The sequence below is a fragment of the Mustelus asterias genome, chromosome 8 (assembly GCF_964213995.1).
Source record: "Mustelus asterias chromosome 8, sMusAst1.hap1.1, whole genome shotgun sequence".
In the NCBI taxonomy this organism is placed as follows: domain Eukaryota; kingdom Metazoa; phylum Chordata; class Chondrichthyes; order Carcharhiniformes; family Triakidae; genus Mustelus; species Mustelus asterias.
In genome coordinates, this window is record NC_135808.1 from 27,958,696 (window position 1) to 27,984,478 (window position 25,783).

General features: G+C 45.0%; 1 protein-coding gene across 1 annotated transcript; it reads right to left on the reverse strand.

The window, feature by feature from the left end:
- Positions 1 to 14,978: 14,978 nt before the first annotated feature.
- LOC144497696 (RT1 class I histocompatibility antigen, AA alpha chain-like) lies at positions 14,979 to 23,978 on the reverse strand. Its single transcript, XM_078219138.1, has 3 exons — positions 23,868 to 23,978; positions 16,568 to 16,828; positions 14,979 to 15,259 (listed from the first exon to the last, which is right to left on the reverse strand). The coding sequence occupies exons 1-3, from the start codon at positions 23,914 to 23,916 to the stop codon at positions 14,979 to 14,981; spliced, it is 591 nt and encodes a 196-aa protein (XP_078075264.1). The 5' UTR covers positions 23,917 to 23,978.
- Positions 23,979 to 25,783: the final 1,805 nt, after the last annotated feature.

A 25,783-nucleotide genomic window follows, 5' to 3' on the forward strand; every position in this document is an offset into this window, starting at 1 on the left:
CTCCCTGTGTCTGCATGGGTTTTTTCCAGGTGCAAAGGTTTCCACCCACATTCCAAAGATGTGCAGGCTCTGTGAATTTGCAAAGCTAAATTGCCTCTTCCCCCATCACGCCATGGCAAATATGGGGGCATTACAGGTACAGGGCAGAGGGGAGGGACTGGCTAAGATGCTTTCTCAGGCAGTTGGTGCAGATTCAATGGGCCTGATTCTATGGCTGTATCCTTTACAGATTATGCAATGGACCTCACTTTGTTGAGTGAGAAATATACACAGAAGTCAAGTTTTTTCAAGCTCATTCATGGACTGTGGATATCGTTGGCTAGGTTAGTATTATTGCCCATCCTAACTGCCCTTGGAGGTGGTGGTGGGAAGCTGCCTTTTTGAGTTGTTGCATTTATTGTGGTGCAGGTTCACTCACAGAGCTGGTCGGGAGATCAAGGATTTTGACCCAGTGACAGTGAAGGAACAGCGATACATTTCAAAGTCAGGATGGTGTGGCTTTGAGGGAAACGTGCAGGGGGTGGTCTCCCCATGAGTCTGCTGCCCTTCTTTACCTTGATTATAGGGAACTTGGGTTTAGATAATGTTGTTGAAAGAGCCTTGGTGAGGGTCCGACACTGCAGATTGTAGATGGTGCTCACTGCTACCACTGTTCATCAGTGATGGAGAGATTGAATGTTTGTGGAAGGGATGCCAAAACAGTGTTTTTCTTTTCCCGAGATGGTTTGAAGCTTGACTGTTGTTGTAATGCCACTCATTCAGACAATCAAAGAGCAATGCATCACAATTAAATGGCAATGAGCCACTGATGAAACAGAGTCCAGTCCCTCTGACATCCTGAGCCCAGAGTTACCTCTGTTTGTAACCAAGTTTAGTGCCAGTTCTGCAGCTGTTAAAACCCAAGAATGTAAAGTTGTGTCTCAGGCTGGGGCTGAAATGTTCGAGGACGATTCTCCTCTTTCTGCAGCTGTAAAGAAGGAAGATTCTTTTGTCATGCAGACATTGTACAACCAGCTAAATATTCCTGACAGAAACAGAGAGGGACAGAGACATACAGAAAGGTCTGCACACACAGACTCACAACCCACTCCAGATGCATCGAACATTTATGATTTACTGCACTGTAACGAGATCTTTAATCTCTTGCGAGTAAAGATAGAAAGGGAACATCAGTTGCAAAGTTTCCCTTCCCCAAATCATCATCACAAACGCATCAGGGGAATGACCAGATTTACCGGAGGCAGCTCACAGGACATTCTTTTGCTCAACTGAGATAAAGGCATCAGGCAATATTCTCCCTTCCCTCCAGCCCCTCACCACATATCGGAATCCCCAGTTCCCTCATGGGCCCATGTCCTATCCCACTCTGCATTAGCCCCCGGTCCCATTACTTCTCTTTTGGCCCCACCCCATATTGTCTTTAGCTCCCTCAAATCCATTTTCAGACCCCTGATCCCTAGTACAGACCCCAGTTCCTCCAACTCCTGTACTTCAGATCGTTGTGTGGCAAATTCCCGCATGGCATGGGGGATGCCACAAATGTTCCAAAATTTGTGCCGTGACATTTGAATTCACTCACTCCCAAAAGTGACAGAATCTTTCATCCTTTCTCACCTCTGCTCTTCCACACAACCATCCCAATGACAAGAGAAATCAGAGGAATGATCGTCATGACTCCAACCGTCAAATTGTGATTTCTTCTGTTGGAAGATCCTGGAGTCAATCGGAATGTTCCATCTATGGGGGAAATAAGGAGATCAATGAATAACCACAGTCACTGCTCATTCAGAATCAACTGTATCAAAGCCGTGCCCAAGACTGAATGAGGTTCACCAACGTGATGGAGAGTCTGATTAGAACATGTCAGAGGTTGGAAAGGTGCTGCATGACTTGGATTATATTTTTGTGAAAGATTTTGAGATGTTTATCTACAGTGAATAACTTGCAAAGTTATTTCTGGTTCCCCACATGAGTAATTAACTCCACATCAGTTTTAGCGTAGGCTGATGGGAGGAGAGTGATGGGAGTTTTGACGTTTCTTGGGACAGGAAAGAGCAGTTGACAATATGCATCCAAGATACTATCCCAGCACTGAGAGGGATCACGTGTTGGCAGATACAAAGACATAATCCAATTGGACAGTTAGGTAACAACAGGAGACATTTCACTGTCTGTAGTGTTTTATATAAGAAATAGTGTTTGTGACATAATAAAACATCCTGGGGCGTTATAAAGCAAAATGTGATGCCAAGTCACATAAGGAGATATTAGGGAAGTTGGGCAAAAGCTTGGTCAAACCACTTAAGATTTAAAGAGCACCTTCATTGAAGAAAGTTAATTCCAGTGATGAAATTCAGAGTTGAGGCCAAGACATATACAGGAATGCACATCTGGGATGTTCAATGGGTCAAAAATATTACTGGTCATCAAACAGTGGGAAACAGGTTAAGGAATAAACGTATAGGCAGATTGCAGGACAATATGAGGGCTGTAGGGAAAATTAGGGACTTCAGATACATAGGAACCTCGGAATTAGGAGCAGAAGCAAGCAAATTCAGCCCTTTGAGCCTGCTCCGCCATTCATTCAGATCATGGCTGATCTCTCCCTGGTCTCAAATCCACCTCCCCGCCTGTTCCCAAATTCCCTTAGCTTTTCTTTTATTCGAAATATATCTATTCCCTTCTTGCAAACATTCAATAATTCAGACTCCACCACGTAATGGGGCAACGAGTTTCACAAGTCCACCACCCTTTCTGAGAAGTCGTTCCTCCTCATCTCAGTTCCCGACCCTCTGGTTTCTGTCAGTCACCCAATCCTCAATCCAATCCAGTACTCTACCACCTCATCCTCAGTGATCTCGCCTTCTGGATCAGTCTTTGATGTAGCATCTGGTCAAACACTTTCTGGAAGTCCAAATATACCACATCCATAGCCTCCCCATTATTTCCCTTGCTGGTTACGTCCTGAAAGAACTCAAGTAAGTTTGTCAAGCATTTGTCATATCCCTTCATAAAACCATGCTAACAATGGTGGATTGAGCTCTGCCTTTCCAAATACTCATTTATCTCCTCCTCAATGATTGATTCCAACAACTTCCCCACCACAGAGGTCAAGCTAACAGGCCTATAATTTCCTAATTTTTGCCCCTCTCTCTTTTGGAATAGGAGCATCACATTAGCATGTTTCCAATCCACCAGGACCTTACCAGAATGCATGGAGTTTGAAATTTCAGAACCATTGCTTCATTATTCCTGCTGCCACCTCCTTTAATATCCTAGGGTGAACTCCATCAGATCCTGGAGACGTATCAGCCTTTAATCCCATTTTTGTATTCAATGCCTTCCCCTTAGTGATGGTTATTACACCAAGTTCCTCTGCATTAACGACAGGTTTTTTGGAAAATTTTCATTGTACGCTACCATGAAGACAGAGGCAAAATATTGGTTTAGTGCCTCCGCCATCTATGTTCTCCATTAATATCTCACCAGTATTCTGCTCTAAAGGGCTAATATTTCCTTTAGCTATTCTCTTCCTCTTTATATACCTTTGAAAGCTTTTGGTATCTGTGTTTTCTGCTGGTTTCCGTTATAGTTCACCTAAGCTCTTTTGAATCTATTTTTAATAGCCTTTTTTCTGTAACTTAAAATTCTCCCAATCCTCTCGCTTACCACTAGATTTGCAGTTTGGTATGCCCTTCTTTTTGCTTTTATGTCCTCTGACCTCTTTGTCTGGTCATGGAATGTTTTTCTTCCTTTTAAAATTCGCCTTCCTCTCAAGAACATACTTTCATTGAGAGTTATTCACTATCGCCCTGAACATCACCATTGTTCCTCAACTGTCCTGCCCTCAACTATTTGTGCCCCGTGTATTTGGGCCAACTCCTCTCTCAGGCCCGTGGTTCATTCAGTTATCCGAAGTGACATTTGGGAGGGAAAAAGAGTAATATAAATGGAGGATGAGGTGGGTGTAGAACTCCAGTCAACCTGCTCAGAGATCATCTCTGTGATTATGTTTCCAGCTCAATGAGGACAGAGGCACTGCTGAATCTGGTTCGTCTTTAATTATTTGTTTGTGGGTTGAGATTGCCCATTTAACTATTAATTTGAGAAGGAGGCTTTGACCCGCCTTTAAAGCTGGTGAACAATGTGGAACAGGAAGCTCCACTAACAACTCTGTTCCCAATGGAGGAGAAGCCAGCATGTTTGTGAAAAAGACAAGACACATGCATCTGAAACCGTCTTCAGATATAAGTGCCAAGAGGGTGACGCATCTCAAGTTTCTCCTGTGGTTGTAGCTACATTATTTTTATGGCTATTCTCGTTAAATTTCTGGTCAATGGTCGCCCCACAGGATGTTGATGATTTGGGATTTCAGCTATGGTAATCCCACTGAACGTCATGGGGAGATGGTTAGATTCTATCTCATTGGAGATTTTTACTGCCTGGCACTTGTCTGACTTGTCATTTACAAGTCCATGTCTGATTGTTGTCCAGATCTTGTTGCATGTGGACACAGACTGCTTCAGCAACTGAGAAATCATGCTGAACACAGAATATTGTTCAATCGTTGGTAAAAGTCCGCATTTCTTATGGTGGAGGAAAGGCGATGGACAGAAACCAGTCTTCAGCCAATTCGATTAACTCACACAACATCAAGAATTGACAAAGGGCATTGTCAACAGAAGAACTTTAGGACTGAAGACTTGTGCGCTAGAGCCAACTGTCCCCGAGGCACACTGACCCAATACAGCTAATACAATGGGATCTAATTGCCCAGTTAGGCCAAACATTGCAGGACAATCCCAATTGCTCCACCGGTCTACTCTTGAGCATCCAAAAAATGATGGAATGGATCATTGACAATGCTGTCAAGTAGCACTTAGACAGCAATAATCTGCTCACTAATGCTCAGTTTTGGGTCCATCAGGAAGGCGGCTCTAGACCTCATTACAGCCATGGTCCAAACATAGGCAGAAGAATTGAAATCCAGAGGGAAGGTGACAGTGACTATCATGGACATTGAAGCCACAATTGGACGGCATCAAGGAATCATCGTAAAATCAAAGTAACATGATTTTGTGGGTGGAGGGAGCTCGTTGAAAGGAACACACAACTTATTGGAGTTACATTCAGCACAAAAGGAAGATGGTTGTGTTTGCTGGAGGTGAATCATCTTCGCCCCAATATATTACTGTAAGGTAGTGACCTAGCCTCAAATGTCTTCAGCTGCTCTGTCCATCACCTTTCCTCCACCATAAGAAATGCAGACTTTCACCAACGATTGCACAATATTCTGTGTTCAGCATGATTTCTCAGTTGCTGAAGCAGTCTGTGTCCACATGCAACAAGATCTGGACAACAATCAGACATGGACTTGTAAATGACAAGTCAGACAAGTGCCAGGCAGTAAAAATCTCCAATGAGATAGAATCTAACCATCTCCCCATGACATTCAGTGGGATTACCATAGCTGAAATCCCAATCATCAACATCCTGTGGGGCTACCATTGACCAGAAATTTAACGAGAATAACCATAAAAATAATGTAGCTACAAGGACAGGTCAGAGGCTAATAATTCTGTTGTAATTCACTGCCCAACTTCCTCGAATACGTGGACCATTTAGAAAGCATACGTCATGAGTGTTAAATTCTTCAGTACAGAGGAGTATCTGCAAAAACTCACTGCACAGGCATCAGGGAACACAGATCTGTATTGCAATCTTACTCGCTTCACACGCCAAATGACAAGTGCCCTCTCAGGGTGGACCACAGGCAGATCACCCCACACCCCAGGTCGCCTGATTATTTCCCTTAAAGTGGCTACACCCCAATATAGATTTCAGGGAAAATGATGAAATATTCTCCCTTTAGATGGGCACAGCTCCAACAACACTGAAGAAGCTCAACAGCATCAAGGACAAAGCAGCTTGTGATTGGCATCCCATCCATCACCTTTAACTTCCACACTCTTCATTACCGACACACAGTGGCAATAATGTGTACCACCTACAAGATTTATTTAATTAATTCACCAGGTCTCCTTCAAAAGCAGCTTCCAAATCCATGAGCACTACCACCTTGAAGAAGAAGCACAGCAGATATTTTGGAGCACAACTTCCTGCAAGTTACCTTCCAATTGACACAGCATTCTGACATTGAAAGAGCAGTGATGTATATTCAATGACGCTGTGTTAAAAACTTTGGAATACATCTCCAACAGTACTGTGGGCAGACCTGCTGTGGTTCAAGAAGGTGGCTTACTACTGGCCTGTCAAGGGATTGACAGATGAGTAACAGATGCTGACGATGCCAGCGATGCTCATATCTCAAGAAAGAATAAATTAAAGTGGGACATCTTTTCGTGGGGGTACATTTTGGGGAACAATGACTACATTAATATCAGCTCCCAAGGGAAGAGGATAAGGAAAATGAAATATGAAAATGCTCATTTGGAGGACTGAGCAAGGGGAGAGACTGTGAGCAGGCTTGATGTATTCCAACAAGGGGAAAAAAAGATAATCTACAGCAAGAGCTCTGCCAATGGTTGAAGATATCAAGGGTGAATGCAAGGAATGGGAAATACGTTTGTATTGAAATGATAGCCTGTTATATACTGGGTCAGTTTTTTTATTTTCTTTTAACTTGACAAATGTTACCAAGATGTTTAATTTCAAACAAACTAACATAACAGTGAGCTTTTATTGTATGAATTTCAGTTGCAAGAAGAAGGAGTTTTGACAGGGTGGATGGAGAGAGGACGTTTACTTTTGTTGGAGAATCTAGAATTAGGCGGTCAATGTTTTAAAATAATGGATCGGCCATTTAAAACAGAGATGAGGAGAATATTTTTGGTTCAGAGGGTCATGGGTCTCTGAAACTCTCTACATCTAAAGGCTATGAAAGCAGAATCTTTGAATATTTTTAAAGCTGAGCCCGACAGATTCTTGATTAGTAAGGGGGTATGAGGTGATCAGTCAGGTGGAATGTAGGGATGAGATTACAATCAAATCAGTCATGATCTTATTGAATGGTGGAGCATGGTTCATGGGGCTGAGTGGCTGACTCATTTGAATGCAAAAATCACTCAGCTGCTCACAAACGATAAGTCTGTTTCAGTTGAGTTTCACCCACATGGAAATTAAAATAAAAAAGAGAAAGAGAACACATGAGAAACTAAAATTCACAACACAGTGACAGATAGTGAAGATCGGAGCTCTGAGAAATGAAATATGGAACAAGGAGGAAGTATGAACAGGAACCCACAAACAATTGCCTAAATATACAAATAGTAAAAGGACAGTCAAAAGAAGAGTGGAGAATGTTTGAGACAAGGAGAATGGAGCTCTTTGATTTTTTTTTTTAGCTATTCAATTAGACCATGGATGTTCTATATTCCAACACCATGTCGCTTAACATCTTTAGCAGGGAAAAATATAAAAATCACTCTGGTTAAAAGTGAATTGATATATCATCTATTGCTTTGCTTGGCAGTGTTCCATACCTACCATTGTTTGTGTGAAGTGCTTCCTCACTCTCTTCGGATAATTGAATATATTAAGAGTGAGTTTAGTCTATGTAAGAACTGGTAAATTTAAAGGTTATGTCCCTGATCCCAGAGTTTCTCCAATAGAGCAAAATGTTTCTCTTCTTCGGTGCATCAATCCTTTCAAAATCCAAAAGACCCTAATCAATCACCCCTTACCATCTAAATTCCATGTAACACGAGCCTTGTTTTTTCAATCTGTCCTCATAATCTAAACATTGGAGCAGTGGTAACATTCTGGTAATTCTGTGCTGCACTACTTCCAAGGCCAATTTATCTTTTCTAAAGGTATGGCGCTCAGAATTGTACACAGAGCGCTGGATGTGGCTGAGTACAGGCTATTCACAACATACAAAATATTCTGATCTACCAAGCTCCAAACTGGCTAGTTTCTCATATTCCTACACTAAATTCCACCAGCCATACTCACTTTCTCTCAATGTCTTATATTAATTTCATGCTCCCGTCCACGCCACTTACGATGTCACCAATGTTTGTGTGCTATGGATACGTAAGCTCTCTATTTCTCTAATGGGCAGCATAGTGGCAAATTTCACAGCATCTTTTTCCTGTCTACTAATTTCTCAAATGAGTACACCAGATACAAACTCTGCTTTGCAAATCCACGCTGTGATTCTCCAATCAACTCAAATTTAACTAACAGGACTATATTTTCCTGATTTCTTTCTTTTTAAATAATGGAGTTACATAAGTAATTTTCCAAAGTATTGAGACAATTCCAGAAAACTTGGGAAATAATGGCTAAAACACCTGCAATTTGCTCACCTACTTCCTTTAAAATCCAAGGGATGTGTTAGCTTTTACTGTCGTTACTTTCTCGAACACTCTTTTCTTGTTTACATTAATTTAGTAATTCCAGTCCAGAGAATTTATTGGGGATCAAGGACTGTGAGAGAAATTACCCTCTTCCTTGAATGTGAAAATTGACAAAGGCCGAATGTGCCATTCAGCAGAATGTACCATTCTTTAATACATGGGGCGGAAGGTGGCTCGCACTGCTGCCTCACAGTGCCAGGGACCGGGGATCGATTCCCGGCTTGGGTCACTGCCTGTGTGGACTTTACATGTTCTTCCCATGTCTGCATAGATTTCCTCCGTGTGCTCCGGTTTCCTCTCTCAGTCTGAAAGACATGCTGGTTAGGTGCAATGACCAAAAGAGGCGCGACTAGGGGAATTTCACAGTAGCTTCATTGCAATGTTAATATAAGCCTTACTTGTGATTAATGCATCAACTTGAATTTACTTCTCCTCACGTTTTATAAAAGAAACCACATTAACTATTTATTTTACAACATTTTTGTTAAAACTGTGTAAACCTCGATGCAAGTTTCATTTTGAAGTTCATGCAGTAGCTTTTAATGTATTTTTTGGTCCCTTAACTGCTTTCTACTCGACCCCCCCTAGTCCTTTGGGTCTACACTTTGCTTTTGTCTTGAGTTTTATGTTATCCTTCACTTCCTTTGCTGGTCATACCTGTTCTTTTCCCTGAACAGGATTCCCTGCCAATCCTGCATTAGAATCACAGTCATTGATGGCACAGAATGCTGCTATCATCTGCATACCAGCTCCCCATGAAGCAATCCAGTCAGTCCCACTCCCCATCCATCACTCTGCAGTTTTATTTATTTCCAGCGCCTATCCAATTTTGTCTTGAAATATTGGACTCTTCCTGCTTCCACCACACTCATGGGCAGTGAGTTCCAGGTCATTACTTCACGCATGAAAGAAATCTTCCTCACATCCCCCTGTATCTCTTGCTCAAAATCTTCAATCTGTGTCCTCTAGTCCGTGCACTATTAGCGAAAGGAAATAAATTTTCCTTGGATGACCTCATCTAAACCTGGAATAACCTTTTACAGCTCTCTCAAAATTCCCCTTCATCTCCTTTGCCCCAAAGAGATCAATGCCAGGCTTTCCAATGAATGCTGTAATGAAAACCCACAGAAACATTCTGGTGAACCTCCTCTGAAAACCTTCAAGAATCTTCACAACTTTCCGAAAGTGTAATGGCCACAGTTGTAAATAATCCCATGAATAATTGGCTGAACAGAAGGCTGCTGAGTAAGCTAAGAGCCGATCGTGTTCGAGGCAAGTGACTGGCATGGATAGAAAATTGGCTGACTAGCAGAAGGCAGAGAGTGGGGATAAAAATGGGTCCTTTCCAGGGAGGCAGCCGCTGACGAGTGGAGCTCTGCAGGGGTCAGTATTGGAACCACAAGTTTTCACTTTATACAATCATGGTCTAGATGAAGGAACTAAGGGTGTTGTGGCTAAGTTTGTAGATCATACAAAAGATAGATGCAGGGACAGGTAATACTGAGGATGGGGGAGGCTACAGAAGCATTTGAACAGGTGGGAGAGTGGACAAAGAAGTGGTAGATGCAATAAAATGTGCGAAAGTGTAAGGTTATGCACTTTGGTAGGAAGAATAGAGGCACAGACTATTTCCTAAATGGGGAGTGATTTCTAAAATTGGAAGCGCAAAAGGACTTGGGAGTCCGAGATCAGGATTCTCTCAAAGTTAACTTGCAGGTTGGGTTGGTAGTTAGGATGCCAAATGCAATGTTAGCATTCATTTCGAGAGGACTAGAATACAAAAGCAGGGATGTACTGCTGAGGCTTTATAAGGCTCTGGAGCATTATGAGCAATTTTGGGCCCCCTATTTAGGGAAGGACGTGCTGTCCTTGATGACGGTCTAGAGGATGTTCACAAGAATGATCCCAGGAATTAAAAACTTGACATATAAGGAGTGTTTGAGGACTCTGGGTCTATACTCAATGGAGTTTAGAGGGATGTGGGGTATCTCATCGAAACTTAGAGAATACTGAAAGGCCTGCGTAAAGTGGATGCGGGAAAGATGTTTCCATTAGTCCATTGGGGGTAGGGTGTTAGTGTGGATTGGGGATTGGCTATCCAACAGGAAGCAGAAAGTCGGAATAAATGGGTGCTTTTCTAGTTGGCAGATGGTAACAAGTGTTGTGCCGTAGGGATCGGTACTGGGGCCTCAACTATTTACCATTTATGTAGACGATCTGGAGGAGGGGGCTGAGTGTAGGGTAACAAAGTTTGCAGACGACACAAAGAAGTGGAAAAGTGAATCGTGTGGAGGGCGTAGAAGGTCTGCAGAGAGATTTGGACAGGCTGAGTGAGTGGGCGAGGATCTGGCAGATGGAGTATAACGTTGACAAATCCGAGGTTATTCACTTTGGAGGAAATAATAGCAAATTGGATTCTTATCTAAATGGAAAAAAATTACAACATGCTACTGTGCAAAGGGACCTGGGGGTCCTTGTGCATGAGACGCAAAAACCCAGTCTGCAGGTGCAACAGGTGATCAAGGCGGCAAGTGGGATGTTAGCCTATATCGCAAGGGGGAGACAATATAAAAGCAGAGATGTCTTGCTGCATCTGTATAGGGCATTGGTGAGGCCGCAGCTGGAATACTGTGTGCAGTATTGGCCCCCTTATTTGCGGAAGGATATATTGGACTTGGAGGGAGTGCAGAGAAGGTTCACCAGGTTGATACCAGAGATGGGGGCTGTTGATTATGAGGAGAGACTGAGCAGATTGGGTTTGTACTCGTTGGAATTTAGAAGGTTGAGGGGGGATCTTATAGAGACCTATAAGATAATGAAGGGGCTGGATAGGGTAGAGGTGGAGAGATTCTTTCCACTGAGAAAGGAAGCTAGAACTAGAGGGCACGGCCTCAAAATAAAGGGGGGTCAGTTTAGGACAGAATTGAGGAGGAACTTCTTCTCTCAGAGGGTGGTGAATCTCTCGAATTCTCTGCCTACTGAAGTGGTAGAGGCTACCTCGTTGAGTGTGTTTAAATCACGGATAGATGGATTCTTGATCGGTAAGGGAATTAGGGGTTATAGGGATCAGGCGGGTAAGTGGAACTGATCCACTTCAGATCAGCCATGATTTTATTGAATGGCGGGGCAGTTTCGAGGGGTTAGATGGCCTACTCCTATTTCTTATATTATTCAGAAAAGCTAGGTTCCATGGGCACAGTCTCAGATTAAAGGGGACACCCTTTAGAACCGCAATAAGGAGGAATTTCTTCAGCCAGAGGGTGGTGAATCTGTACACTTCATTGCCACAGAAGGCTGTGGAAGCTCGGTCATTGAGTATATTTAGGCAGAGATAGATGTGTTCTTGATTGGTAAATCGGATCAAAGGTTGTGGGGGAAAGGCGGGCGAAAGCAGTTGAGAAACGTGCCAGTCACGATTGAATGGCGGAGCAAACCTGATGGGCTGAATGACTAAACTCTGTTCCTTTATCTTGGGGTACGAAGGTTCAGCATACCTTGCCAGCTCATGTAATTGTGCTTCTCTTTATCAAACCCAAAGTCTGTACGAAGTGAAATTATTCTTTCAACTTCTCCCAAAGTTTGTCCCAATGTTTAACAGACAATACTTTTGACTAGTTTGCTGTAGTCAGTCTCTGTCTCATCTCATTAATAACTAGTCTTACCAAAATGCAAAATCTCAGTAACTGGCATTTTTTTTTCTTTTCGAAAACAACATTGAATGTGATCTACCATGATCACTGCTCAATCAATGTTCCTTTTTTGTGAAGTGAATTACATCTGGTTCATTGCTCAATCCTAAATCAAGAACACCTTGCCTTCGTCTTGGTTCTGGAACATTATGGCAAAAAGCTGTGTTGAATTAAGATACTAAATATTTTTCCTGACATCAATTACTATGGTTCTCTTAATTTACGTGAAGTTTAAAGTCTCCCATTAAAAAGAAACCTCTTTGTTTGCTATAAGCCTTTCTAATCTCTTCATTAATATGTTCTGTCACTTTGTACAGACAGCCTGTGGACAAATCCCCTTGTATTCATATGTCATTTTATCTTTCACAATCCAAACAGAAATACAATCCTCAACTTTTCCTAACCTAACTCCTCTCTTTTTAAACGTTAGAATATTCCAAGGCAAAATTGTCAGCTTATCCATTAGATACTAGCCTTTCCTCCTGGAAACGTATTCCCCACGTCCATTCTATCCAGGCCTTTCATTATTCTGTAAGTTTCAATGAGATTTTACTTCCCCCCCCTCCGAAACTCCATCGACTACAGACCTAAAGACCTCAGCTGCTCCTTATACATCAAGCTTTTCATTCCTGGGATCAATCATTCTCGTGAACCTCCTCTGGACCCTCTCCACGGCCAGAACATCCTTCCTCAGAAAGGGGGCCCAAAATTGCTCACAATATTATTAAATGTGGTCTGACCAGAGCCTTACAAAGCCTCAGCAGTATATTCCTGCTTTTGTATTCTCGTCCTCTTGAAATAATTGCAAACATTGCATTTGCTTTCCTAACTACCAAGTTAAAAGGCAGATTAAGGAAAGATGATGTGTTCGACCGGAGCAAAGAAGAGAGGAGCGATTTGTGAGTTCAGCTAAAGGGGGTAAGAAATTGATTATTTTTACTTACTTTTTCGCAGGGTTTGTTGTTACAGTCGTTTAAATTTGAGAAGCGGAAGTAGGCCGCCCGTGGGGCGACCTGGGAAGGCATTTAGATTTTTTTTAAGCGCGCGGGAGGTTTAAAAAGCAGGCCGCAGTATCCAGCGGGCAGCGTTGAGAGCGGGCAGTGGAGTTAGAAAGGAGCAGAGTGAGAGCTGAAGGGTTTGGCACTAAGGGCTTAGGCAGAAAGGGCGAGGCAGGGTAAGTTTAATTCTTAATTACTTTTCTCTGTGTTCCTTGAAATAAAAAGGGAAATTATGAGTGTGAGGCCAGTCTGTTGTTCCCAATGTACGATGTGGGAGGTCCTGGAGGCTCCTGGCCTCCCAGACGTCCATATCTGTGATGGGTGTGTCGAGCTGCGGTTCCTAAGGGACCGTGTTAGAGAACTGGAATTGCAGCTCGAGGATCTTCATCTGGTTAGGGAAAATGAGGAGGTGATAGACAGGAGCTATCAGCAGGTGGTCACACCAGGGCCACGGCAGGCAGACAAGTGGGTAACGTCCAGGAAGGGGAAAGCTCGGGTGATAGAGAGCACCCCGGTGGATGTGCCCCTTCACAATAAGTACTCCTGTCCGAGTACTGCTGCGGGGGAGGGGGGTAAGCAGCAGTGGCCGTGTCTCTGGAGCAGAGTCCGGCCCTGTAACTCAGATTAAATCGGGCAATTCAACAGTAAGGGGGTCGGACAGATGTTTATGCGGAGGCAGACGCGAGTCTCGGATGGTGGTCTGCCTCCCTGGTGCCGGGATGTCTCTGATCGCGTCCCAGATATCCTGAGGTGGGAGGGAGAGGAGCTAGAGGTTGTGGTAGATATTGGTACTGGTGACATAGGTAGAAAGAGGGAAGGGGTCATGAAAAGTGAATATAGGGAGTTAGGTAGACAGTTGGGAAGGAGGAACGCAAAGGTAGTAATCTCGGGATTGCTGCCGGTGCCACGGGAAAGTGAAAGCAGGAATGGAGTGAGGTGGAGAATGAATGCGTGGCTGAGTGACTGGAGCAGGGGGCAGGGATTCAGGTTCCTGGATCATTGGGACCTCTTTCGGGGCAGCTGTGACCTGTATGAAAAAGATGGGTGGCACTTGAATCCCAGGGGGACCAAAATCCTGGCGGGAAGGTTGGCAAAGGCTACTGGGGAGACATTAAACCTGAAAGGTTGTGGGGAGGGAATCGAGATGAGGTGACTGAGAGTGAGGAGGTTAGCCCGCAAATAACCTGCGGTTATCCTGACATACCCTTTTTGAACAAGGGTGTAACATTTCAATGGTTCAATTCTGTCCTTGTGTGACTATCTGTGTGGATATTGTACATTTTCTCCCTGCCCTTGTGGGTTTCCTCCGGCTGCTCTGGTTTCCTCCCATAGTCCAAGGCAATGCAGGTTAGATGGATTGGCCACGGTCAATGCATGGACACAGTCCAAAGACGGGTTAGGTTGATTGGCCAGGTTAAAAATTGCCCCTTAGAGTCCTGGGATGTGTAGGTTAGAGGGATTAGCGGGTAAATATGTGGGGGTAGGGCCTGGGTGGGATTGTGGTCGGTGCTGACTCGATGGGCCGAATGGCCTCCTTCTGCACTGTAGGGTTTCTATGATTTCTATGATGGAGTTACAGGGATAGCTTGGGGGAGTGGGCCTCAGTAAAATTCTCGTTTGGAATGTCGGTGCAAATTCAATGGGCCGAATGGCTTCCTTCTGCATTGTAGGAATTCTATAGGTTTGCAATTCTCCAGACCTCTGGCAGCTCCCCGACTCTAGAGAAGACAGGAAGATTACAACCGGCACCACTGCAATTGTCATTCTCACTTCCTTCAATATCTTTGGATGCATCTCAGGGAATGGTACAGATCCCCTTAAAATGGGGATTGGAAAATAGACTTCCAGTCCCCTCTGAATTGCAGAATTTCAGAACACTCCTGCTAACCGACTGTTCATCTCCTTTTTCCTCACTCACAGGGTCTCAGTTCCTGTTCTCCGTCCTTCAGGTATTTCTTCAGTGACTCAATGCACTCCTGCTCCAAGTAACGCTTCACATGCTTGTTGAAGCCAGGGGCCTGGTCCCACTTGTTCTTGCTCACCTCTCCCCAGTTCACACGAGTTACCCAGACCATGTGATCCTTGTCAAAGTTGACATAATCTTTCCCATCCCAGCCAAACTGCTCAAATCCACCGGTGCTCCCATCATCCCTCATCTCACAACCGTACATTAGCTGATAGGTGTGGGTTCCTGTGAATCAAACACACACAGTCAGAGCCTGCTTCACAGGGACAAATGTTATCCTCCATCGAGGACAGAGAGAGACACACACACACAGAGCGACAGAGAGAGCCACACAGAGAGAGACACACAGAGAGAGCCACACAGAGAGAGCCAGACAGAGAGAGACACACAGAGAGAGACACACAGAGAGAGACACACAGAGAGAGACACACAGAGAGAGACACACAGAGAGAGACACACACAGAGACCGGGGGGGGGGGGGTGAACAGAGAGAGACACAGAAAGGGAATAGAGATACTCTGTGGGAATAGGGAGTCATGGAGCAATAGAGAGAAAGAGGTCGAACAGAGAAATATAGTGGGAGGAAAAAGAGATTGATATGAGGAATGAGTACAAAGACATGGGCGGATCGAGAGACACGGAAAAACATGGTGAAATTAAGAGGCACAGAGTGAATTGAGAGACAAGCGGGTGAATGCAGACACATAGCATCTACAGTGCAGGAGGAGGGCATTTCGCCCATCGAGCCTGCACCGTCAACAAACCTTCCCAGGTCCTATCCCCGTAACCCCATATATTTACCCTCCTAATTCCCCTGACACTAAGGGACAACTTAGCATGGCCAATCAATCCAACCCGCACATCTTTGGACTGTGGGAGGAAACCAGACACGCAGAGGAAGCCCACAGGGAAAATGTGCAAACGCCAGACAGACAGTCACCCGAGGCAGGAATTGAACCCACATCCCTGGCTCTATGAGGCTGCAGTACTAATGACTGTGGGGCACCCCTCATGGGGTGACAGAAAGATAAGGGGAAAAGCAACATGGGAGGGAATAGAGTGATAGTGGCTTGAGGCAAGGGGGGATGGGGGGGGGGGGTTGTGGCGGGGAGGCAGAAAGTAATGGAGACATATGGGAAAGGGCTCGAATCCCAAGACTTTTCATGCAGCCAACATGTGAGTAAGGTAGAAACAGTCAATGATTGGCCGCCCACCATTGGTATGTCTCTGGAAGGTGGTTCACCCTGGAATCTGATAATCCCCATTCCCAGTACGAGGGAGATTTCCCACGCTCCCCAGAAGATGGACCCCCTGCAACACTGTCAGCCCCTACCACCTACCCCCACTCTGTTCACCACCCTGGGACACAAGCAACTCTGTCCCCATCTCCCGTCCTTCAGTTCATTCCTAGCACCGATCCACCACATTAGATATACATGTAAACAACTCCCCGGTTCCCCAGTCTCGGGGTGTCACCCCTTCCCAGACCAGCCTATTGGATTAACTGTGCACAGTGAGACGGCAAGGACTCACCGTCTGTCTGGTTGGTCCGCCTCATGATGTTCTGAATACTGATTGTCAGAGCCTGTTCCCATTCCCGTGCAGTCTGTGTTTGCTGCTTCCAATACTCAGGACCCTCACTTTCCGCCATCCAGCACTGTCGAGGTATCATCTCCTTCCGATTGCTGTCATACAGCACAAACTCCGCATCATCCACATAGCCAACAATCACAAACTGTGGCAGACCGGGAATTGGGGTCATTGACGTAAAGAAATACCGGAGAGAGTGAGAGCCTGAAACACAGAGACATCAGGGGATGAACCCCAAAACACCAGCCCCACACAGACAGGAGTATTGAGGTAACAACCCCCCCCCAAAAAACAAGCTACACAGAGAGTAACAGAACATCCAGCATGAACCCCAAAACCAAAAGACCAACCCCACAATGAGAAGCTTCATGGGAGGAAGCTCTGTAAATAATGCCCAGTCACATTGGACACCATCTGTTAGGAAAGTGGAGGATTTTCAAGGAATGTTTGTCTGGAGCTCTGCATGACAACGTTCCGATGAGACAGGGGGGTGTTGGTAGGGTACGGGAACCGTGGTGCACGAAGGTTGTGATGAACCTGGTGAATAAGAAAAGAGAGGCGTACAGAAGGTTCAGAGAGCTAGGAGGTGTTAAGGATTTAGAGGAGTATACGGGATGTAGGAAGGAGCTTAAGGAGGAAATTAGGAGAGCGAGAAGGGGTCATGAGAAGACCTTGGCGGGTAAGATTAAGGAGAATCCCAAGGCTTTCTACAAATATGTCAAGAGTAAAAGGATGAGATGTGAAGGCATAGGACCCTTAAAAGGTGAAGGGGGAAAAGTTTGTGCGGAACCGTTAGAAATGGCGGAGGTGCTTAATGAATACTTTACCTCGGTATTCACGGTGGAAAGGGATCTGGGTGGTTGTACTGCTGGTTTGCGGTGGACAGAAAGGATCGAGCATGTGGACATAAAGAAAGAGGATGTGTTGGAACTATTGAATGGCATCAAGGTTGGTAAGTCGCCGGGACCAGATGGGATGTACCCCAGGTTACTGTGGGAGGCGAGGGAGGAGATTGCGGAGCCTTTGGCGATGATCTTTGCATCGTCGATGGAGACGGGAGAGGTTCCGGAGGATTGGAGGATTGCAGATGTGGTCCCTATATTCAAGAAAGGGAACAGGGACAGCCCGGGAAATTACCGACCGGTGAGTCTAACCTCAGTGGTTGGTAAGTTGATGGAGAGGATCCTGAGAGACAGGATTTATGATCATCTAGAGAAGTTTAGTATGATCAAAAGTAGTCAGCACGGCTTTGTCAAGGGCAGGTCGTGCCTTACGAGCCTGGTTGAGTTCTTTGAAAATGTGACCAAACACATTGACGAAGGAAGAGCGGTGGATGTGGTCTATATGGACTTCAGCAAGGCGTTCGATAAGGTCCCCCATGCAAGACTTCTTGAGAAAGTGAGAGGGCATGGGATCCAAGGGGCTGTTGCCTTGTGGATCCAGAACTGGCTTGCCTGCAGAAGGCAGAGAGTGGCTGTGGAGGGGTCTTTCTCTGCATGGAGGTCAGTGACCAGTGGAGTGCCCCAGGGATCTGTTCTGGGACCCTTGCTGTTTGTCATTTTCATAAATGACCTGGATGAGGAAGTGGAGGGATGGGTTGGTAAGTTTGCTGACGACACCAAGGTAGGTGGTGTTGTGGATAGTTTGGAGGGATGTCAGAAGTTGCAGCGAGACATAGATAGAATGCAAGACTGGGCGGAGAAGTGGCAGATGGACTTCAACCCGGATAAGTGTGTAGTGATCCATTTTGGCAGATCCAATGGGATGAAGCAGCAGTATAATATGAAGGGTACCATTCTTAGCAGTGTAGAGGATCAGAAGGACCTTGGGGTCCGGGTCCATAGGACTCTTAAATCGGCCTCGCAGGTGGAGGATGCGGTCAAGAAGGCGTACGGCGTACTAGCCTTCATTAATCGAGGGATTGAGTTTAGGAGTCGGGAGATAATGCTGCAGCTTTATAGGACCCTGGTTAGACCCCACTTGGAGTACTGCGCGCAGTTCTGGTCACCTCATTACAGGAAAGATGTTGAAGCCATTGAAAGGGTGCAGAGGAGATTTACAAGGATGTTGCCTGGATTGGGGGGCATGCCTTATGAGGATAGGTTGAGGGAGCTTGGTCTCTTCTCCCTGGAGAGACGAAGGATGAGAGGTGACCTGATAGAGGTTTACAAGATGTTGAGAGGTCTGGATAGGGTAGACTCTCAGAGGCTATTTCCAAGGGCTGAAATGGTTGCTACGAGAGGACACAGGTTTAAGGTGCTGGGGGGTAGGTACAGAGGAGATGTCAGGGGTAAGTTTTTCACTCAGAGGGTGGTGGGTGAGTGGAATCGGCTGACGTCAGTGGTGGTGGAGGCAAACTCGTTGGGGTCTTTTAAGAGACTTCTGGATGAGTACATGGGATTTAATGGGATTGAGGGCTATAGATAGGCCTAGAGGTAGGGATATGATCAGCGCAACTTGTGGGCCGAAGGGCCTGTTTGTGCTGTGGCTTTCTATGTTCTATGTTAGTTATAGGCCAAACTATGGGCCCAGTGGCACTGATCATTGTCTGATATAGGTGGGGTCTGTGACCCACTCCTCTCCCTCCCATTCAGATTAGCTGTCTCCAAAATGACCAGAGAGAATAATCATTGCCTGAGTGGCTAAATCCAGCACGTCATTGGTCAGATACTTGATAGAACCTACTCTGAGAAAAACATCAACATTGCTGACAGACTGAGGAAGGTGGTCCTGGGGGTTACTTAGACTAAGAGAGCATGGCCTGGAACAATCCACCCATTGACAGACTTAACCAGAGGGTTCCGGGCTGGTCCACCTACTGATATGCTAAGGGAGGAGCTCTAGTTTACTCCTGAACCAAAGAGACTGCTGTCCCAGATGCAACCAACCTCAGTTGTTTTATCAATGACCTTTCTTCCCACACGAGATCTGAAATGGGGATGTTCGCTGATGACTGCACAATGTTCAGCACCATTCATATCTCCTCAGGAATAGAAGCAGTCCATGCCCAAATGCAGGAATACCTGGACAATATCCAGGTTTGAACTGAGAGTTAGCAAGAAATATTCGTGCACGAGTGCCAGGAAGAGACCATTTATCACAAGATCGCCCCTTGACATTACCATCTCTGAATCCCCCACTAGTAACATACTACCGATTACCACTGACCAGAAACTGAAGTGGACAAGCCATATAAATACTGTGACTACCAAAGCAGGTCAGAGTTGCAGCAAATAACTCACCTCCTGACTTACAAAAGCCTGTCCAACAGCTAAAAGTAATAGAAAACTTTGCACTTGCCTGGCTGAGTCCAGCTCCACTAACACTCAAGAAGCTCAACACCATGTGGGGCAAAGCAGCCTGCTTAATTGGCACTATGTCTGCAAACATGCGTGTCCTCCATCACCTACAAAGTTTTGTACAAGATGCACTGCAGGAACTCACCATGGTTCCTTAGGCAGCACATTGCAAACCCACAGCCACTACCACCAGCTATGAGGACAAAGGCTGCAGATACCTGAGAACACCACTAGCTGGAAGGTCCCCTCCAAGCTGACTCACTATTCTGATTTGGAAACAAATCACCGTTCCATCACTGTCACTTTTGAATCTTTGAAGTCCCTCTCTAATAGCACTGTGGGTGTACCCCCACCATAGGAACTGCAGTTGTTCAAGAAGGTGGCTCACTGTCACCTTGTAAAGGGCACATGGGAATGGACAATAAATGCTGGGCTAGCCAATGATGCCCACATCCCATAAATGAACAAAGATTTCAGGTTCAGAAACTGCAGGATCTGGGAATCTAATGGAGACAGGGAAGGGGGAACTGCAAAGTTTGGTTCTGACCAACAACTATGCTATTTTTGCTACCTGTGGGGCTAAGGGAAAAGATTGTGGGATAGACATCATGGAACAGCAGGAGTAGAACAGAAAGATTGGCGTTATAGGTAATCAATAACTTATAATGAATTCCATTCTTTTTGTGCAAGTTGTTGTTCTTGTTTTATCAAGTTTTGGTATTCTGTTTATTATCTGATGATTTTGGGTAAGTTATTACAATCTTTTAGGAATGAGAGATCGTTTTAAGTAATTTGTACTTGTATTTGTGGATGTTAGGAATAAACTACAACTTTAAATTTAATTGATATATTTTTATGTATTTAAAAGGTGAAACCTGGGTATTGGTTTCACTTTAAAGTAGAACCAGAAATTCTGAGGCTCAGTTTGTACACCAACATTTTTTAATGAGGTGTTACGACTCCTGACATGAAGAGCTGCATTACTAAGGGGGTCAGTAGCTTATAAAAGTACAAAGGAGAGAAAAATATGCTGTTGCCTGGAAACAGGAGACCTACAGAGACAGCGAAAACAAAGAGAAAAAGTTTTATTTACAGGTCAGACCATTCCACAGAAACTGCCAGAGCAGGCAGGATGGAAATTGCAGAGATGCAATTTCCCAATAGAAAATAAAAAGATTTCATAAGCCAGGGTGTGGAACAGAAAGAAAGGAGGTCCCATGAAGATCTTTTAGTCAAAATAAGAGGACAAGAATCCAGAACAGATCCTGTTCAGTGAAGTTGAAATAAGCAGAGGAAAATGCTTTGAAATATAGAAAGCTGCAGGCAGCTGAACCACGGGCCAATGTGAGCTTTCAAGAAGCCACAAGATCTGAGGAGACAGCCAACGTGGACGACACCATACTATAGGCCGGTGAAAAAAAGATATTCTGATGGACCAGTCTGGAAGTTGCCAGCAGCATTGGGAGCTGCCCAACGATGGCCATTCACTCACTGTTTTGAACTGGGGTATGAACATTGGTGAACCAGAGTGGAGTATTCTTGTAGAATACGTCTGTTATGATATGGTGCTTGCTGGCCACTTTCTTAATTTTTGAGACAGTAAAGCTGCCCTGCCCACAGCAGAATACCCAGGTCAGAAGAACATGGATTGTTTTTGTTTCCTCCTGACCGGTTGAATGGTGCATGGGACCACCATTAAAACTGTTGCCTGTAAGAGCTGAGGTGCAGTATTGCACACTCCTGCAGAAATAGCAGGCCGGCTTTGGTATTGGCAAGGAAATCTAAGGTTGCAAACCATTGCATAGCACTGCACATGTTAACAAAGACAAAGACAATCCTTATCCCCATTTTATAGTGTTTTTGTGCTAAGCAACTCGATTGTCTTTCACAGTTTCAGTCCTTTGGTTGGCTCGTGTGCAGCCACAGGCCAAAATTCTCTGGTCTTACATACCCTGTTACCACTGCCAGCACGAACACAGAATTTGGCACTCAGCTAAGTCTTCCTTCACAAATCGAGGGAAAGGAGAATCCCAGCTGTAGGCGAGGTCAGAGTATACTGGCCATAGTGTTTGCATGAAACCATCCTGGCTTATTATATTATAAATGTCCCAGCCAGCTGTGTATACATGAGCATGTGAGCACAAAAAGTGAATTTTGGATTGTTCTTTGTTGTAGAAGTCTTTCTCCCTCGGGAGTGTTGCTATTCCCAGTTTCATGCAGTTGGGATGCAACAAGCACTTCACAGCTTCTGAGCTAGCTTTTTCATTATCTCCAATATTTTAGAGCTCAGGTATCTCATCCTCCAGCTCCCAAGAGCTTTGCCACTCCTTCTAGTGCTACTCTTGTCCTTCTTCATCTTCGGAACATTAGACCCTGTCATCCATGTCAAATGTGAGTCACCCCTTGCTGCTCATCCAGGTCGTGGCTTGGTCCCTTCTCGGCCTCTTCTCTATTTGGTCTTCCTGATCAGTTCCCAATACGTCAGTTGATCTTCTGCTCATTCCTCCTCCATTGATTCGGTCTGCTGAGAAGTGGAAAGCTTAGGGGTGGGGGGGGGGGGTAGTGCTGATATCTGGTGGCTTGTTGCCTCACTTCATTCCATCCTCTAGACCCTTTTTCTGTCCTCCTTTCTCCAAGTCTGCTCACTGGCAGGTGAAGATTTACAAGTCTGCTAGACGGTAATCAGACTCAGTTCTGTTCGCTTGCCCCGCAATTGGTTTTTGCCACCTGTGCATAACTGAGGTAGCATTTGTGCCAAGTCTTGTAGAGATGGCCTGCCCTGCCACACAGGTTACTGCCTGTAGTCTTGTTTGTCTGATGCCCTCTGTGCTTGCAGTTCTTGGAGGTGGTGGCACTGCAGTTGGCCTCCACATGCCCAGATTTGCTGCTGGACTGACAAACTTTGGGTTTTCCAAGGTACATAAGACAGCTTGGCTTTCCCTGGATAGAGAAGGTGAGGGAGGGTAGAGGATTGCTATCAAAACATCCATCTTGAATGAATCCTTGAGCTGCTATTTGCTGGTCCAAATCCCAAAGGTATGCTATCATCAATTGCAGTTTGCAACCTCATTGGCTTACCTCACGAGTAAAGTGAGCACATCAGTGATAGGAACAGAGGGGTGTAGAGGTGCACAACATCACATGGTTCTGTTGTGACATGGGAGTGAACAGGGGCTCAGGCATGAAGATTCTCAGGTCTCTCTTCTACTTGTACACTGACAGAAACTTCCTGCACACAGCAACATTCTTGAAAGTGACGCCAAAGGATCCAGTGTTGGTGAGGGCTTGCAGACAGTGGATGCCCACAGCTTCAAATCCACAGGATTCCAAATGAAATGATGAAGGCATGGCCTTTGCCAGTTTTCACTGCCACCCCAATGTGTCACATACCCCTAGTTTGGGGCTTGTCCCATTGCAGCCATTAAGTTCCCAATGTTAAGCACTGAAGCCCCTTCCACGTGAACAAACAGCCACACAGATGAACTTCCGCATCCACAAAAGGCCAAATACTTTGCTGAAACCCCCCAATAAAAGAAATGAAACCAACAAAACAACACTAAATGCATGTAGGGACAAACCATGAACAGGGTCTCTCCTCCGTCCAATTGCTCACTGAGGATGAATGCCCCAGTATCCAGCCAGTGAGACCTCCTCTGGCCGTATTACCCACAGTGAGAAGTCTCACAATACCAGGTTAAAGTCCAACAGGTTTATTTGGTAGCACAAGCCACTAGCTTTCCGAGCGCTGTCCCTTCATCAGGTAAGTGGGAGTTCTGTTCACAAACAGGGCATATGACGACACAAACTCAATTTACAAAATAATGGTTGGAATGCGAATCTTTACAGGTAATCAAGTCTTAAAGGTACAGACAATGTGAGTGGAAAGAGGGTTAAGCACAGGTTAAAGAGATGTGTTTTGTCTCCAGCCAGGACGTATTTCCCACCTGCATAGGCCCCTCCACACAGAAGGACCAGCACTGTCAGTCCAAACATTGTTGTTTCCGTCGACAGGCTGGGATGAACAATTCGTCAGAAATTCCTTTCCGAACAAACCGTTGGTCGGAGATTCTGAGCTGTGTGCCCCCAGTGCTGCCTGTATTAAACAAGGAAATGTTCCTGGTTTCCTCAAGCACCCCTGCATTGATTGGTTAGACGGTGTATTTGCATCCAATCGGAATAACGATCTCGCTGTGAATAATCAGTATCCGGGCGGAAGAGACTCAACCGTTTCTGAATCGGAATAACGACCCAAATACCACGTGACCAAATGTCCAATTGAAGAAATCCTATTATCATCATTTGCCGGGGATAGTAACAGAAAAAAAAGTTTGTTGATCAATCTGGCACGAGAAAATTGATTTGAGTTTCAATAGAAACTAAAGTGAATAGCATGGTGGCACAGTGTTTAGCACCGCTGCCTCACAGCTCCAGGAACCTGGGTTCAAATCCTGGCGTGTGTTACTGTCTGTGTGGACGTTGCGCATTCTCCGCGTGTCTGCGTGGTTTATCTCCAAGTGCTCCTGCTTCCTCCCACAGCCGAAAGATGTGCAGGTTGAGTGGCCATGGTAAATTGTGCCTTAGTGTCCTGGGATGTGTAAATTAGACGGATTATTGGGGCAAATATGTGGTGTTATGGGGATAGTATCTGGATTCTTGTCAGTGCAGGCTCAATGGGCCGATTGGCCTCCTTCTGCACTGTGGAGATTCCATGATTCTGTGAAGAAGCTGAGACCACAGTAGCCACATTAAAAGCGGCACAGTATTGCTGTCAGAAATGCTAAGATGAGCAGTGTACATTCACATGAACTCACAATTTTGATTTGAAATTACCAATAAAGACTGGAGGATTCCAGAAAGTGGACTAATGTGTGTATACACGGGTCACAATGGATAGAAAAGGAAACCCATCTAACAGTAAGAATAGAGCGACAACAACTTTGCTGAACACCTTCGGACTGTCTGCAAGCAGGATCCAGACCATCCTGTTGCTTGCCACTTCAACACACCAACCTGCTCTCCTGTCCACATGCCACCCTTGGCCTTTTACAATTTTCCCATGAGCCCCAGCGCAAACTGAAGGGAGCACGTAAAGTTGGCTCTAATCTCTCCCCATAGATGCTGTCAGACCTGCTGAGATTTTCCAGCATTTTTTGTCTTTGAATCAGCAACATTTCAGGAGGTACACAAAATACATAGGTTGCAGGCACCAAATGTTAAAGAGGCATATTTGATTAAAAATGATGAATCAAAGAAGCAAAAGTGTTTGGATGTCCAGGGGCAGAAAATACATGTGCACAGATTTGACATATTTTGCTTGTCATGTCCGAGATTGCACATTTTCCTACCATTAAATACGACAAGTATCTCCAATTTGCTGCTACAATTGGGTCTCACTACTCACCTTTCTGTGTCATTGCATACATCCAGCACCCTCTGTGTTAAGCATGTTGTTTATTTTCCACCCAAGGTTGGTGAGATCACCAGACTCTGATGGTGGTCTGAACATTTTTATGGCAGTTTGTACATTTCTATTTTTATTGCACATTTGTTGTATTCAACGTTTTCTGCCCTTTTCTGCACATTTCTGTTCACCCTGTTCTGTCCCGCTTCTAGCTACTACTACTGATGGGAGTCTGCTGTCTTGGTTTGTCAAGTCTGCAACTCCTCTGTGAAGTCTGTCACCCAACTACACTGAGGTGATCCTCCTTTTCTGCTGTCTCCCAATATGCCCTCTCAGAGATAGTTGTAGCATTTCAGTTCAGAGGAAATGGCTGAAATGCTGATGTTTTCTTTTCTGGGTTTCACTTCTTAAAATTATTTTGCCCTTGCTATTTCAAGCACCTCCTCATTTGCTGAGAAG

Coding starts and splice junctions, on each gene's coding strand:
- LOC144497696 (XM_078219138.1), bottom strand. CDS start 23,916: ATGTTTGGACTGACAGTGCTGGTCCTTCTGTGTGGAGGGGCCTATGCA. Junction 16,829..23,867: donor GTGTGGAGGGGCCTATGCAG/GTGGGAAATACG, acceptor TCTGTGTTTCAG/GCTCTCACTCTCTCCGGTAT. Junction 15,260..16,567: donor GCGGACCAACCAGACAGACG/GTGAGTCCTTGC, acceptor TTTGATTCACAG/GAACCCACACCTATCAGCTA.